At 47.8% G+C, this 17,347-nt stretch overlaps 1 protein-coding gene across 1 annotated transcript in view; it reads right to left on the bottom strand.

Annotated features, from left to right (window-relative positions):
• Positions 1–17,347, bottom strand: part of NVL (nuclear VCP like) — a 70,479-nt gene that overhangs the window by 13,879 nt on the left and 39,253 nt on the right. Inside the window, exons 19-20 of the mRNA XM_084624654.1 lie at positions 15,313–15,419; positions 2,847–2,923 (exon numbers count right to left, since the gene is read on the bottom strand). Of these exons, the coding sequence (XP_084480780.1) occupies positions 2,847–2,923; positions 15,313–15,419 (184 nt within the window). The remainder of the gene's footprint in view (positions 1–2,846; positions 2,924–15,312; positions 15,420–17,347) is intronic.

The raw sequence follows: 17,347 nt of genomic DNA, 5'->3' as shown, positions 1-17,347 counted from the left end.
GAGGGAACAGCTGGCTTATTGATTCTTCACTGAAACGTGCACTCTTGAGAACCACCTAATGCATCCAGAGTAGGTATTTCAGACATTAACTTTGGCTCTGAATTTATTTTGTAGACAAGAACCAAGTACAGCAGCCATTCCTAGCTTTTTTTAAGTCAGAGTTGCATCTCACAATGGATTGGCACCTGGACATTCCCTATCCCCATGCAACTGTTGTTGTTCTCCAGGAAAGAGGGGAACAGGGCAGCAGTTATGCTGTGAGAAGCTGAAGGCCAGGTATGAAAATCATCAGAAGTATACCTAGAAATTGCTTTGGAAACCCAGATATGTAAGTAGATCAGAAATGTTTAGGAAGACGCTATTAGGTTTATTTCTTTTATTTTGTAAGGCTTGTGAACTCCTCTGTGCTAACCCCAGATTGCTTTTGTTTTGCTTGTAACCTTTATGCTGAACCTCAAGAGAGCTATCTTGATGCTTAATTTTTGTAATTGTTTCTTTTAAGATCTAGCAAAAAGCCTAAGTTCCAGATGTGTTTCCCTTCTTTTGGGGTTTAATAAAATTTACCTTTTTTAAGAACAGGATTGGATTTTTGTGTCCCTAAGAGGTTTGTGCATACGTTATTTAATTGGCTGGTGGCAACAGCTGATTTCCTTTGTTTTTTTTCTCAGTTCTTCCCAGGAAGAGGGGTGAAGGGCTTGAGGGTACACCACAGGAAGAAATTCCCATGTTTTCCTTCCTGGGTTCTCAAAAGGGGGGTTTTCTTTTTGCACTTGGGTGGTGGCAGCATCTACCCATCCAAGGTCAGAGAGAAGCTGTGACCTTGGGAGTTTACTACCAGTCTGGAGTAGCCAGTATTAATTTTAAAAATCCTTGCGGGCCCCCACCTTCTGCACTCGAAGTGCCAGAGTGGGGAATCAGCCTTGACATGGGCTTGTACTCTTCACTTTGCTCTCTCCCCAGGCTTCACCTCCTCTCCTTTATTTCATTTTCCACCAGCTGAGCCTGGCAGGCCACCAGCTGCCTTGTGTTATATCTTTTAACCCCACTGGAATTACCAAGCACTTTTTTCTGATCACGCCCCCACCTCCTTACCAACAGCTGGGACCAGGAAAAGTGGGAGCCTGTGCTCATTTAAAGTATTGTCAAATAACCTTGCTTGTGGGGGCTATTATAGACTGGGGTTATGTCTGGGTCTAACTGGGAAACACGTGTTGTTTTGTGACCTCCATTTTGTGATCATAATAATCATTGTGACTTTCACTTGGCAATGCAACTTCCAGATTGGATTAAGACACCCACATGGGGTTGAAAACCATTCTAATCCTGACAAGGTCAGTCTGTCCTGGACATAGTGTCCTCATGCTATGGTGGGGGACACCACCACATGCAAGTGGACCAGACTAAGAAGATGGAAGCTAGGACGGGCTGCCTGGCCTAGGGCCACTAACCAGCCCTCAGACTAATAGGGGGAGGAGGGGGGTGAGATCAGAGCAGGAGGGCTGTGTTATTTTCCAAAGATCCGTAACTCTCAAGTGCTTTCAAGAGTAAAAGTATCTGTGGTAAAGAAACTCTTTTGTTGGGTAGGAAATTGGTACATCAATTTTTCCATAACAACCACCTCCCTTTAAAAACAAAAACCATTCATCTGCAGCTGGACTTACTTAAATAATTAAACAACTCCCTTCCTGAGCCTGTGTTCCTTGCTTTAATGCCATAGTGTCCCAGAAGGGTTTCATTAGCTTACCGAGCTCCCACAGCCAGGTGGGCTCTAGTGGAGAACATGTCTAAGCAACATGGGCTCAGAAGGCTGTGGCACCAGTTCTGCGGGCTCAGACACCTGGATTGCTGGGTTCCACTGTGCAAGAAAGGTGTCAGACATGAAGTCTGCACTAGGGAGTGTGCCTGAGAGACCCAGAGCTAAGAACAGTGATCAGTCAGGACCCAGAACAAGGGGGCTTAGAAGTACATGGGCCGGGGATTGGAATTGATTTACAGCAGCACTTCCAGAGGGGGAGACTGGGCCAAGTTGTAACAGGAGCACCCAGCACCCTCATCTTTTATTTATAAATACACATCCATCTCATAGAGTTAGATTCACTGCTAGAAAGGATCTGATAAGTTTCTCAGCCCTGAACTTTCATCCAGGATCTCATCTCACATCTTGAATACTGCAATATCCTTTTCCTCTGGCTTTGACAAATGCAGTCTTGCCACTCGGATATCCATTCACAATGCTGCTGCAGAGATGACTTTTCTATCTTTTGTCACTTTGACCACATCACTCCTCTCCACACATCCTTCCATTGACTCCCCCTTCTCTATTGCATCCGACAAACTGCTTGTCTTCACTTTCAAGGCCTTTAACAAACTATCCCCGCTCTACCTATCATCTCTCATTCACTTGAGACTGTGATGCCAGCTTTCTTTGCCCAACTGTTAAATTTTCAAATAAGCACCGTTGCGTGCTCTCCAATGTTGCCCCTCATGCTTCGATGGAGCTTCCCATAAATATCTGCAAAGCCACCTCATTATCCTTCAACACTCTCCTTAAAACTCTCCTTTCCCATGATGTCTACAAAAAACCACCACCACACCCTGGCAACAGTTAGGCCACCAATACACTACCACCAGACTATTGTGTAGGAAGAGGAAACCTGTACCATCTACAACGTCTTAGAAAATCCCTGGAAAAACTTCAAGTGTAAGTGACAGAAATAGAGGGAAAGGCGTTTGAACCCTGAGAGTCAGCAAGTCCAACGTTCCTGTTAATAATAATGTAAAACACATTAACATGAGTAAAACATTTCTCACTGCATGCATTAGAATTAAAAATAGAAGACACTCACGTATAGCAATCACAACGCCGATCATAAGCAATTTCTTCAAGGTTTACATCAACATCCAAAGGGGGTCGGGTACCATCCTAAGGAGTTGGGAGTGATGGGAGAAGAAAAGAAATGGTATTTTTTTAGAAATAAGAAACCTCCAAAGTGACTATCACACAAAGATCATGTGGTCAGGCTGTACAATTTCCTGATTAGCGGGGGATTAGTACACCTCAGAAATGGACAAGAATGAAGGTCTGCAGAACCATTTGACACTGAATTGATTCAGAAAACGATGCTGAATTCTAGTGCTGATGCTCGATGAGTCAAGTTCAGCATTACCCTTACAGAGAGGAGGAGGACTGTCCAATTATGCTGTTCACAATTCAAGAAGAATGTTGAAAAACTGGAGAGGATTCAGAGAAAAGCTACAGGAATACAGGATGGGAAAACATGATTTATAGGGAAAAACTCAAGGAGCTCAATCTATTTATCTGATCACAGAGAAGGTTAAGGGGTAACTTGATCACAGTCTACAAGAACGTGGGCCACAGAAATTTGATAATTGGAGTGCTCTTCAATCTAGCAAACAAAAGTATATAACAAGATACACAGGCTGAAAGTTGAAGCTAGACAAATTCAGACTGAAAATAAGCTGCAAATTTTTAATAGTAAGGGTAATTAATCACTGAAACAATTTACCAAGGGTTGTACTGGATTCATCATCACTGGAAATACTTAAATAAAGATTCCCTGCCCCGCCCCCCCCATATGTGCTGTATTTCAAACAGGAATTCAAGGAAATTAAGCAGGAAGTCAGAGATAATCACAGTTGTTCCCTTTGGTCTTGGATTAATGTAAAGCAGGGGTGAGCAAACTACAGCCCACTGGCTGCGTCTGGCCAGTCAGACATTTTAATCCAGCCCTTGAGCTCCCACCAGGGAGTGGGGTCAGGGGCTTGCCCCACTCCATGCATGCTGTGGCTCTGCGTAGCTCCCAGAAGCAGCAGCGTGTGCCTCCTCCAGCACCTATGCGTAGGGGCAGCCAGGGGGCTCCACACACTGCCCCTGCCCCAAGCGGCACCCCCACAGCTCCCATTGGCTGGTAACCACAGCCAATGGGAGCTGCAGGGGCAGCGCCTGCAGACGGGGCAGTGTGCAGAGCCACCTGGCCGTGCCTCCACTTAGGAGCTGGAGGGAGGACAAGCTGCTGCTACCAGGAGCTGCTTGAGGTAAGCGTCACCCAGAGCCTGCACTCAACTTCCTCCTGCGCCCCGACCTCCAGCCTCAGCCCTGATCCCCCTCCCATCTTCCGAACCACTAAATCCCAGCCTGGAGCACCCTCCTGCACCCCAAACTCCTCATACCCAGCCCCACCCCACAGCATGGGCCCCAACCCCCTGCCCCAGCAGAGCCCCCTCCCATACCCTGAACTCATTTCTCAGAGCCCTCATCCCTCCCAAACACCTGCCCCAGCCCAGAGACCCCCCACACCCCAAACACCTCATCCCCAGCCCCACCCCAGAGCCCGCCCCCCCAGCCAGAACCCTGACCCCGCCCCCCCACTCCAACCCCCAATTTTGTGAGCATGCATGGCCCGCCATACAATTTCCATACCCAGATGTGGCCCTCAGGCCAAAAAGTTTGCCCACCCAGATATAAAGTGTTACAGAACTATGTCTCTACTTCCTCTCCTCCTTTATACAGATATTCTTAAAGCACGGTGTAAGGTCAACAATGTTGGTTAGCCAAATGTTTTCCAGCTTTATTTAAGAGAAATTTTTCTGGGGAAGAAGTAGACTGAAATCAAATAATGGAGAAACATATGCAGCATAGTTGTAGCCATGTTGGTCCCAGGATATTAGAGAGACAAGGTCGGTGAGGTAATATCTTTTATTGGACCATTTTCTGTTGGTAAGAGAGACAAGCTTTTGAGCCACACAGAGCTCTTCTTATCATAGAATCATAGAATATCAGGGTTGGAAGGGACCTCAGGAGGTCATCTAGTCCAACCCCCTGCTCAAAGCAGGACCAATCCCCAATTAAATCATCCCAGCCAGGGCTTTGTCAAGCCTGACCTTAAAAACTTCTAAGGAAGGAGATTCTACCACCTCCCTAGGTAACGCATTCCAGTGTTTCACCACCCTCCTAGTGAAAAAGTTTTTCCTAATATCTAACCTAAACCTACCCCACTGCAACTTGAGACCATTACTCCTTGTCCTGTCATCTTCCACCACTGAGAATAGTCTAGAACCATCCTCTTTGGAACCACCTCTCAGGTAGTTGAAAGCAGCTATCAAATCCCCCCTCATTCTTCTCTTCTGCAGACTAAACAATCCCAATTCCCTCAGCCTCTCCTCATAAGTCATGTGTTCCAGACCCCTAATCATTTTTGTTGCCCTCCGCTGGACTCTCTCCAATTTTTCCACATCCTTCTTGTAGTGTGGGGCCCAAAACTGGACACAGTACTCCAGATGAGGCCTCACCAATGTTGAATAGAGGGGAACGATCACGTCCCTCGATCTGTTGGGATACTTATGCATCCCAAAATGCCATTGGCCTTCTTGGCAACAAGGGCACACTGTTGACTCATACTCGTCCACTGTCACCCCTAGGTTCTTCAGGCCTGGGAAAGGTATTTCCAGTGTCACAGCTAAACGAAAGGTGGAACAGATTGTTTAGCATAAGTAGCACATATTCTAAGAAACCATTCAAGGTAGAGTAGCCTGTTAACAGCTCTGCAGTCCTAGGACAAGAAGAGGCAGTTAGTGGGTTTCAGATTGTTGTAACAAGCCACAAGTCCAGTGTCTCTGTTCTGAACACCTGCATAACGCTTTCAAAAGATGAGCCTCGGAGCTTAAGTTCGTAACTCTGCTAGATGCTAAAAATCACAGACTGAACAGACACTGGATTTATGGCAAGATTTCTGTACCAGCTTGAATTTGTACTATTACCCATTGTGCCATGTGCATCTAAACTAGATTGTAAACTCAATAGTGATGACACCTGTCTTATGTTTTATACAGTGTTGAGCACAATGTCAGTGCTCAAACAAGGGTCCATGTATCCACACTTTCCAGGTTTATGTATCCAGAATGTATGGCTGAATTCTTTGCAATGTGCTGAAAAAACATCTTATCCCCTATTTTAACATGTAATATTTTCCACTCTCCATGGCTACATAATTCAGCCTGGAACACTACAACCTAGGAGTGAGATTACTCAATAGATATTTTATATTTGCTTGTAAACCAATTGTTTTCTGTGAAGTCTTTCTCTCAGAAGGTCCATCTTTATGCAATATAACCAGCAGCTGAACATTTAAAGAAAAACCCCAGTGGTCTTACAGTACAGGAGAGTCATAATTGGAACAGCCTTACTTTTTCATATTATGATGTTTTTCTCAGCAGGCAAATTTTGGACAATTCAATTTTCAGAAGTGGTTACATTTATACTTGACCTTTCATCTGAAGAATCCCATCTACACCCAATATCACCACTGTAATGCAGCTACCTATGCCAGTGGTTCTCAACCAGGGGTACATGTACTCCTGGGGGTGCACAGAGGTCTTCCAGGGGGTGACATCAACTCATCTAGATATTTGCCTAGTTTTACAACAGGCTACTTAAAAAGCACTAGCGAAGTCAGTAAAAACTAAAATTTCATACAGACAATGACTTGTTTATACTGCTCTATATACTATACACTGAAATGTAAGTACAATATTTATATTCCAATTGATTTATTTTATAATTATATGGTAAAAATAAGGAAGTAAGCAATGTTTCAGTAATAGCGTGCTGTGACACTTTTGTATTTTTATGTCTGATTTTATAAGCAAGTACTTTTTAAGTGAGGTGAAACTTGGGGGTACGCAACACAAATCAGACTCCTGAAAGGGGTACAGTAGACTGGAAAGATTGAGAGCTACTGACCTATTCTACTTGCAGAATAGTACAGGGAAGGAGAAGTTTTGAACAGAGATGCTGGGGACAAGCTTCCATTCACATGACAAGTACTATGGGATCTTTACAGTGAACTGCATGGCCCTCAAGTTAGTTACTTTGGAAGACTGAAGGGCAGAGTTGACCATGGTGAGGTCTGAACCTATGGTTGAACTTGAGGATTAGCTTTTCAAAATCATCTTCTCATTTTCAATAGGTTTTGGTATGGAGAATTAGTAGAAATTTCCAAGCAGTCTCCAATCTCCAATTCCAATAAGCATCAACTTTGCATTGGAACCCCACAGCTGTATCCTAGCATCCCGCTTCCTGGATTGGCAGGAGTTGCGCTTGATAACAAGATGTTGCATTCAGTCCTCCAAATGGCAGAAGGGCTGGAACATTTTGCATCACTTCAGAACTCCTCCTCCCAATTGCTTCAGGCAAACTCTTCCGCTGGTGGGTAAAAGTGTTTAGATGGAGGGTGTGTACAGTGTGTGGGAGAAGACAGCAAGGGGCTTCTTAGAGCTCTAGAAGTGAAACACAACCCCACCCCCTACCTCAGAAAAGGGATGGGTGAGAGCCACCCACTCAAAGACACATACCTCCATCCTGAATGTGTCTTGTATTTGGGTATGACAAGTTTGAACACATGCATATAAAAAAGTAGTTTGATGCAGGTACTTTAAATATAATCTGCAAAAGGCTTGTGTCCTTTTTTGTTTAAGATGCAAAAAAAAGGCCTGAAAGGGTATGTCTCCCACAACCTTCCTACATACTATCACCTTTACCTGGAGAGGTGTGTTGTTGTTTCTTTACGTTAGAAATACAGGTCTTTATCTAGTTTTAAAGACTTTATGGTGACTGGAAAACTAGTGCAATGATTTAGGCTACGAGTCAGTCACGGATGCTGTGATTTTACAACACCTCCATGACTTCCTGAAAATTATAATTCAGCCCCACGCGGCAGGGCTGGGGCTCTCAGGGAAGGAACTTTTAGTCAGACTGTTTAAAACTTGTATCTACCGAAACATATTCAATTCCAATGCCTAACACACACTTGGGAGTGTTGAATCTTTAAAAAATATTCCTTTCTTCCATCATTTAAAGAATTAGAGTAGCTCAAGACTTCTCCAAGATCCCCATAAATTCTCCAGCTGAATTGGGTGGGGAGGGCAAGAAGGGAGGAGGTAAAGCCCAACCACAATAAAACATTTTCTTCCTCCAAAAAGCTTTTGGGGTCTTCTTTGTATACCACAAAACAACAACAAAAAATGGCACAAGCCCAATTTTTAGGAGATACTTAACAGGTCACCTTTAAAAAGAAATTGTTAAAATTACAACCCCATCCCCCATAATGTGTCCTCAAAACTGACTCGTTAAAAAAACAAAAAAAACCACCCCAAAGAACAGTCCCCTCTATGGCTTCAGAGCCAATAACTGACAAGGTAACTAGGTTGTTTCAGGTAGGCTGAGTAAATGGAGAGAGGCTTATTTCCACAATGCTATTATACAAGAACAACGTGTGAGAAATATATCTGAAGCAAGTCAGAGTCCTAGTGGGAGTCAGACTCTTGCATGAGTCATGACAGAAGCAGACATGTTCCAATCTCTCTCCACATTTTGCCTTCCATTATGAGATTTATTAATAGCCCACATATATTCAACCATAACACTGCCTACAATTTCAAGGGAGTTTTTGTGTTTTTTTTTTTTTTTTAAATCCTCTTTCACGGTTTCCTCCACATCATTCGTGGAGTCTTTAAAGTCCCATCCCTTTTTTAGATACAAGCCTCAGCCAATTTTTCAATTCAAGGAAATTTGACGGGACTCTTTCAGAGCCACCAACACACTAGTCCCTTAGTAAAAGGAAGAGGTGCTTCTGAATAATTCAAAACACTCTTCATATCTTATTACTGAGACAGTATTGTTATGCTGTACTCTTTACCTAAGAGAGAGAAACACACTGCAGCAGGAACAGAATCCAGAGCTCATGCTGGGCAGAGTAAGCCACTACCCACAGATGGAATCCACAATTTAAAAAAAAATCTTTTTTTTACATCTACCTCTTCCTGCAGCCCTAGCAAACCCAAGTCTCCTATTGATCCCAATGGGAATCACATAAATAACTACTGCTGAATAAGGTCTATAGCTGGAATTTGTGTCTAAAGTTTTATAAATCCACCATCAAACACCTTGGTGTGACAAAGATAGCAGACCCAACAGATATACAAAAGCATTGTATGCACATTCTTATGAAGGAATGAATCCCATTAATTTGTCCTAATTGTGAACATAACATGGGAACTAGCATTTTCAGTTTAATTCTCAAGTAAGGCAATTTTTGATCACTTATTATTGTTGGTCCATATCAACCTTAATTACTATGTTAAAAAAAAAAAAGTTGGGTGCTTCTTATAATTACTCTTTATTACCAGTTATTTTAATGTTTTGTCAAACTGGGCCCTGCAATTCTTCTGTGATTGTAGTTTGTATAGTATTATTCCACACAACTTAAAAAAAAGACAGTTACCTTTTTCCGTAACTGGTGTTCTTCGAGATGTGTTGCTCATGTCTATTCCACAGTAGGTGTGCGTGCTTGCCACACGCACCGGTGCCGGAAGTTTTTCCCCTACCAGTACCCGAAGGGGGAGCACCGCTGCGCCCCCTGGAGTGGCACCTCCATGGCACGGTATAAGGGGAGCTGTGTGCTCCCCCCACCCTCGGTTCCTTCTTGCTGGACAACTCCGACAGAGGGGAAGGAAGGCGGGATGTGGAATAGACATGAGCAACACATCTCGAAGAACACCAGTTACGGAAAAAGGTAACTCTCTCTTCTTCGAGTGATTGCTCATGTGTATTCCACAGTAAACAATTCCAAGCTATATCTGTTGGAGATGGGTAGGAGTTCACAGATTCCCAGCCCTACCGAACCCGGCATCGTCCCTGGTTTGGGAGACAATCGCATAGTGCGAGGTGAACGTGTGAACAGAGGACCAGGCAGTGGCCCTACAGATGTCCTGAATTGGGACGTGGGCCATGAAGGCAGCTGATGAGGCCTGTGCTTGCGTCAAGTGTGCCTTCACAATCAGTGGTGGGGGAACTCCTGCCAGATCACAACAGGTGCGGATGCACGAGGTGATCCAGCGAGAGAGGCGCTGGGTGGAGATCAACCGCCCCTTCATGTGCTCAGCCGAAGCAATAAACAGTTGTGAACACTTCCTGTACGGCTTAGTCCATTCCAGGTAGAAAGCCAGCGCCCTACGCACATCGAGCGTGTGGAGGAGGTGTTCCACATTGGATGCGTGAGGCTTGGGACAGAGGACAGGCAGGAAGATGCCCTGGCCCATGTGAAAGGCGGAGACCTTATCCTTGTGAAAAACCGTGTATGGGGGTCCAGAGGTCAGAGCCCTGAGCTCTGATACCCGCCTGACAGACGTGATGGCAACCAGGAAGGCCACTTTCCATGAAAGATGAGACCAGGCGCACGTGGACAGAGGCTCGAAGGGGGGTCCCATGAGATGGGACAACACCAAGTTCAGATCCCACTGTGGGACAGGGAACCTAGCATATGGGAAAAGACGGTCCAATCCCTTGAGGAACCATCTGGTCAAAGCATAGGAGAACACCGGACGACCTTGCACAGGCGGATGGAAGTCCAATATGGCCACCAGGTGCGCGGCCCTGGGTCCTAAGGTGGAGGAGGTAATCCAGGATAAGCTGAATCGGGGTGGCCGTCAGGGAAACACCCTGCTCAACAGCCCACCTGGAGAACCTGGACCACTTTGCCAAGTAGGCTCAGCTTGTGGACGGCCGCCGACTTTCCAGGAGGACGCGTTGGACCCCTTCCAAACACGTCCGCTCCTCCCCGCCTAGCCATTGAGCAGGCATGCTGTGAGGTGCAGAACCTCTAAGTTTGGGTGGAAGAGAGGGCCTCGGTTCTGGGAGAGCAAATCCGGGCGAAGAGGCAATGGCTGCAGCAGGGCCACCACTAGGCTCATGAGGGTCCCGTACCAATGCTGCTGGGGCCAAGCCGGGGTGATTAAAATGACCCATGACTTGTCTAACTTCACTTTCTCTAGGACCTTGCTGATGAGGGGAAACAGGGGGAAGGCATAGAGAAGCTGGCCTGACCACGGCAGGAGGAAGGCATCTGAGATAGCACCCCGTCCCAAACCCCCTCTGGAGCAGAACCGGGTGCAACGATTGTTCTGCCTCGTTGTGAACAGGTCCACCTGGGGAATTCCTCACACTCGGAAGGTCTGGTGAGCCACCTCTGAGTGGAGAGACCACTCGTGCTGGGAGGAGAAATCCCTGCTCAAATGATCGGCCCATATGTTGCGGGCTCCCGGCAGGTGGAAGGCCCTCAGGAGATGTCATGGGCTATACAGAAGTCCCACAGCCTAAGGGCTTCTTGGCAGAGGGCCAAGGACTGGGTCCCGCCTTGCCTGTTGATGTAAAACATGGAGGCCGTGTTGTCCGTGAGGACCCTGATTATCTTGCCCTGTAAGTGTGAGCGGAAAGCCACACATGCCAGGCGTACCACCCTGAGCTCCCTGACATTTGTGGATGGACAACTCCGTGGTCGACCACAGTCCTTGGGTTTGAACTGTCTCCATATGGGCCCCGCAACCCAGGTCTGATGCATCGGACACTAGCTCCAGTGACGGGGCCAAGTTCTGAAAGGGGACCACTTGGAGCCTGTTGCTCGGGGAGGACCACTACTGTAGGGAGGTGATCACCGGGTCGGGCATGGTGAGCACTTTGTCCATACTGTCCTGGGCCTGGGAGAACTGTGAGGCCAACCAAAGTTGGAGGGGCCTCATTCGGAGTCTGGCATGGTGTACTACATACACGCACGCCAACATGTGACCCAGGAGCTGTACACACACCCTGGCCTCTGTCATGGGGAATTTCGAGACCGAGGCGATTAGCTCTTTCAGGGTCTCGAACCTGCCCAGCAGGACAGAGGCCGTGGCAGTAGAGGCGTCCAGGAGCGCCCCAATGAACTCTATGCGCTGGACTGGAACTAATGTTGACTTGGCCTTGTTTACCAACAGACCCAGGTTGGCAAAAGTGGACAGAAGGAGCGCCACGTAGTCCCGCACCTGCGACCAGGAGCTGCTCTTGACCAGCCAGTCGTCCAGGTAGGGGAAGATCTGGACCCCCCAGCGCCTGAGGTAGGCCGCCATCACCGACATACACTTCGTGAACACCCTGGGGGCAGTGGATAGGCCAAACGGAAGGACCATGAACTGATAGTGGTTCTGCCCCACTAGGAACCGGAGGAAGCATCTGTGCCCCTCGAATATATGAATATGGAAATATGCCTCCTGCAGGCCAAGGGCCACGTACCAATCGCCAGGGTCCAGGGAGGGTATGATAGAGGCCAGGGAGACCATGCGGAACTGGAGTTCGACCATGAACTGGTTCAGGTCCCACAGATCCAGGATAGGCCTGAGACCCCCTTTTGCCTTGGGGATAAGCAAATAATGGGAGTAAAACCCCTTGCCCTTGAACTCCCCGGGCACCATTTCCACAGCTCCCAGACTGAGGAGTCGGCCCATCTCCTGCTCTAACAGGTCCACATGTGATGGGTCCACAGACCAGTGAGGAATGGGGGGTGGTTGGGCGGGGGCGAGACAAGCTGCAGCGTGTAGCCCCAAGAGATGGTGTTGAAGACCCACTGGTCTGAGGTTAGCTGCGACCATTCAGAGAGGAGAGGAAAAGTACATAAGCGATTGCGGAAGGGAAGCTTTATTGAATGGGGAGTCCCCTCGGGAGTTGCCTGGGTACCCCCGGCGCCCAGGTTGTGGGGTAGGATGCGACCACCGTTGAGGGTGCCCCTTCTGGTCCTTAGACCTGTTATAGGCAGGCTCATATCTAGGCTGAGAAGCCCGGGCAGCGGCCTGCTGTGGCTTGAACTTGGCTTTGGCCAGCAGTACATAAAGGCCCAGGGTCTGCAAGATCGTGCGGGAATCTTTCATGCCATGCAGCCTGGCGTCCATTTCTGCGAACAGGGCCTTGCCATCAAACGGGAGATCCTGCATAATTGACTGGGACTCCGTGGACAGCCTGGACAGCAGGAGCCATGATGCCCTCCTCATGGATACCGCCGAGGCCATGGATCGAGCAGCCATGTCCGCCGCATCTGACGCCGCCTGTAGGGCAGCTTTGGTGGCAGCCACACCCTCCTCCAGCAGCACCTTTAATTCTTTCTTGTCTCGCTCTGGGAGGGAGACCTCGAATTTTGGCAGTGAGCCCCACAAGTTAAATTTGTATCTGCTCAAGAGAGCTTGGTGGTTAGCCACCCGCAGCAGGAAGCTTGAAGATGAATACAGCTTCCTACCAAAAGAGTCCAGTCTCTTTGAATCTTTATTTTTGGGCATGGGAGCTGGTTGGCTCTGTCTCTCTCTGTGGTTGACAGATTTGATCACCAGGGAGTTGGGCGCCGGGTGGGTGTAAAGGTATTCATGCTCTTTGGCGGGTACAAAATATTTGCACTCTGCCTTCTTTGAAATGGGAGCCAGGGAAGCTGGCGTTTGCCACAGGGCATTCGAAATGTATGCCACTACCTCTTGGAGGGGCAGAGCCACCCTGCCCTGCACCGGGGAGGACAGGACATTAAAATGGGAGTCTGAGGGCCGCTCCATCTCCTCTGCTTGGAGGTTAAGGCTCGATGCTACCCTTTCTCAGGAGCTCCTGGTGTGCTCTGAAGTCCTCTTGCGGGGCAGAGGGGCTGCAACTGTGTCATCCAGAGCTGGGGAGGAGGTTGGCATGGAGCTCTGAGTGTCTGCCGGCACTGGAGGGTCCACCCCTTGGTCGGACTCCGGGCGTGGCGCCGAGGACATATGTCCCACCGATTTAGCTCCCAGGGCCCTAGAGAGCAAGGCCGATGGCACCTCTGAAGCTCCAGTTACTGAGCGAGCCCCCACCTGGGGCTGCATCGAAGGTCACGGTGCCCACTGGTACCACTGCCCTTGCCACGGAGTCCCGTGCCACTGCCTTGCTGCGGCACTGGTGGCACCAGCTGGCCGGCTTGACTAGGCTGACCCAAGGAGGGGCGGCTGCGAGCGGAAGTCGGGCTGACAAGTGACCCGGTGCTATCGCAGGAGGAACGGCGGTGCCTGGAGTGACAGCGTCCACGGGACTGCGACCCTGACGCAGAGGCGTGGTACCGCTCAGAGCTGCTGCTCCGCGATCTGCTCTGACGCTCAGACCTTTGACGGCCGCGGTGCTGGCGATCTACGCCTTTAGCTGCAGTGGCAGTGTCTCAGTGGGGAGCGAGAGCAGGAGTCTGACCGGGAGTGGCGACGGCACCCGTGCTATGACTGACTGCGGTAGCCCCGACGACTCAGTGACTGTCTGCAACGCCTTTCTCGGTGATGTCGGTAATCGCTCCATGGTGTGGAGCGGTGCCGGAAGCCCCATTTGGATGGCACCCAACCAGACAGTCTAGTTGGCATCAACGGCGATGCACGAGGACTGTGTCCCGAACAATTGCTGGGCGCCGAGCAGGGTCGGGAGCGGTCTCCTGACCAAGATCTGTGCCGAGCTAGGGCAATTGCAGGGAGCCCAGCAGCGGTTTGGCTCTGGAGCGAGGATCTGACACTGGTGGCACTTCCGGAACTGACATGATCATGATGTCTTGAGCCGCTTGCAAGGCCTCCAGCATCGAAGGCATCCAGACATCTGGAGAGGCCTGACCTGACGCGGCCGGGCTACTCCACTCAACATGAGTCGGAGGCCTAGGGGCTGGAGGGGAACGAGGGCTGCCCGACATGGGTCTAGCCTCTACCCCTACTTTGTCTCGATGCCACTGCGACGATGGGCCTTTCCTTGGCTTCTTGTTTCCCATAGATCGGGAGCGGTGCCAGCTAGTGGAAGGCACCGAAGGGTCACCATGTACCGAAGTTGCTGTGCCCGGAGCCAAATAGGCACAGCGCGCCAGAGCTGGGGTTAGCGCTGACTCCATGAGAATGGCCCGGAGTCTAATGTCTCTTTCCCTTTTTGTTCAGGGTTTAAAGATCTACAAATCTTACAGCGGTCGCTGATGTGAGTCTCACCCAAACAGCACAGGCAATCCGTGTGCGGGTCACTTCTTGGCATAGAACGCCTGCAAGTGTCACACGACTTGAAGCCCAGGGCCTGGGGCATACCCCATGCCCTGGGGCATACCCCATGCCCAGGTACTCTAGCTAACTGAACTGACTGAAAGAACCTACTAACAAGAGGTACTAGCACTAAGCGAACGGAAAAGTTCTGGGGACAAGCTACAGCTAAGCTGGAGCACGGCAGTTCCGACGCACCTTCGCTGGCGGCAAGAAGAAACTGAAGGTGGGGGGAGCATGCGGCTCCCCTTATACTGCGCCATGGAGGCGCCACTCCAGGGGGCGCAGTCGTGCTCCCCATTCGGGTACTGCTAGGGGAAAATCTTCCAGCCCCAATGTATGTGGCGAACATGCACACCTACTGTGCAATACACACGACCAGTCACTTGAAGAAGAATGACCTCTCATAGTATAGATCTCTTTCCAAATACTCACTTTGGTAATGGTCTTTAAAATAGCAAGTCGATCCACAGGTAGTGGCAAACCCACATAGAGTGTTTTATCCAGTCTGCCAGGGCGTAGGATAGCTGGGTCAATTATGTCTGCGGAGGGGAAGACAAAATATAATCCTGAAATTAGATGCAATACGAGAAGTGTGTCTTTAAGATACCATTTCAGTGGTACCTAATACCAATCAGGTTAAAAAAACAGAAAGAGAGACTGAATGGTTGGAGGGTGCTGACATAGCTGAACAAGGGAGTTCCACATTAATTCACAAAACGAAAAAATATTTTCAGCTTGTTCTCTTGGGGGTAAGGCAAAAATTCTCGCCAAATCAACTATAGCCAAAAATGTTTAAAGTAATATAAAAGGTAAATTAAAAATCAATGTTCATCTTGGCAAAGTATAGCTATGCAGGTGAAAACACATTCTTATAAACAATCCTCCTTTTTATTGTTCATTTGCATTGCTATAGGATCTTACTTTTCTGGAAGGTAACAGAGGAGAGGATATGTTCTTTGAACATATCAAAATATGAGATGGAGCTGCAAAGCAGCACATGACCTTGGTCTCCTGAGAGGCAGTGCAGACAAGGGACTCCAGATTTTGTTTGGCCTTGGGAGAGAAATGAACACTGAGATGAGAGAAACTGGAATCCTTCATGAAGTCAAATGTTCGCAAGAGCCCATTCACTGTTTTTAAGTACTGCTGGAATCTATGGGAGCTTTTAAGCACCACCAGCATATATGTAGTCTTCAATCACAGCAGCAGCCCATAAATACTAAAATCCTATTGTAGTAAGAGTGGAAAGATGGTCCAATAGTTAGGACTCTAGTCTCAGGTTTGGGATAGACTCAGCTCCACCACACACTTCCTGTGTGACCACAGCCAAGTCACTTAGCCTCTCTCTTTGCCTTCATTTCCCAGCTGTACAATGAGGATAATAGCACTGCCATACCTAACAGAAGTGTTTGAGGATAAATACAATACAGACTGTTAGGTGCTCAAACACCCAAGTAATGGGGGCCACTTTGCATACAAGATTATTAAAGTCTAAAGGTATTTATTAAAAATATAAATTTCTTTGCAGGCAGGTAGGAAGGTTGAGAAAGGATGCAAGGAAACACAGCTATTACAAACTACATACTAATGTTACAATTAAGAAAACCTAATATTAAAAAGCCTGGAAAAGATCAATTAATCCAGACAAAGATCCTAATACCCTTATAGTTCATATATGCACTAACAAAAATTCAGAGGTGTGAAAAATTATGAGAGGTGCAAGACAGGTTCATACCAGCCTAAAGTGATGCAATAAAGAAGGGAATCCAGCAGGATATAAGCTCTTCAGGGGGTAGACTCTCTTTTCTGTGTTTGTACAGTGCTTATCACAGTGGAGCCCCAAAGGAGACTGAGGCATTTGCATGCTACCATAATTTACTATTACTACTGATAATCCTGGATTTAGAACTGTACTCTGTTTTGTGCAAAGGTTACAGTTACATTCGGTGTCTTAAATACCCTTCACCTCTGAGAGAAAACTGTGATATAAAAGGAAATAAACAGGTCAAAGATGTGCTGACCACCTTTTTCTTCTAGCAATACCATCAACAAACCAGCGTTTCACCAAGATATAGCAGTCATGCATCCATTTTAATACACAGACTGTGCATTCAGATGTCCCCAAGTGGTTAATGGCCATAAATTCACCTCTTGTGAACTGAGGAGTTGGAGAAATCTGCTGCTAGATGTAGATGTGATGGGTAAGGCGGCACAGGCAATTTATCCCTATTGCTGAAGAACCCTGGTTTCTTTAAAATCACAGACTAAGGAAATTTATTGGATGACATCATAGTCAGGTATTACTGTAGCTGGCTATCACAGTCAGGAAAAAGGACAGGAAGTACATCCATAGCCATGGCACACAGACATACCTCTAGTGGTGTTAGCTACTGCAGGTATAATGGTGGAAGGACACAGACTGAAGAGTGATGTACTGTAGACTCTTCATCAGGCAAGAGAAGGGTTA

Source organism: Lepidochelys olivacea, assembly GCF_965140295.1.
Source record: "Lepidochelys olivacea isolate rLepOli2 genome assembly, chromosome: 3".
In the NCBI taxonomy this organism is placed as follows: Eukaryota; Metazoa; Chordata; order Testudines; family Cheloniidae; genus Lepidochelys; species Lepidochelys olivacea.
The sequence above is the reverse complement of the archived record's forward strand: the minus strand, read 5'-3'. Positions and strand labels throughout refer to the sequence as shown.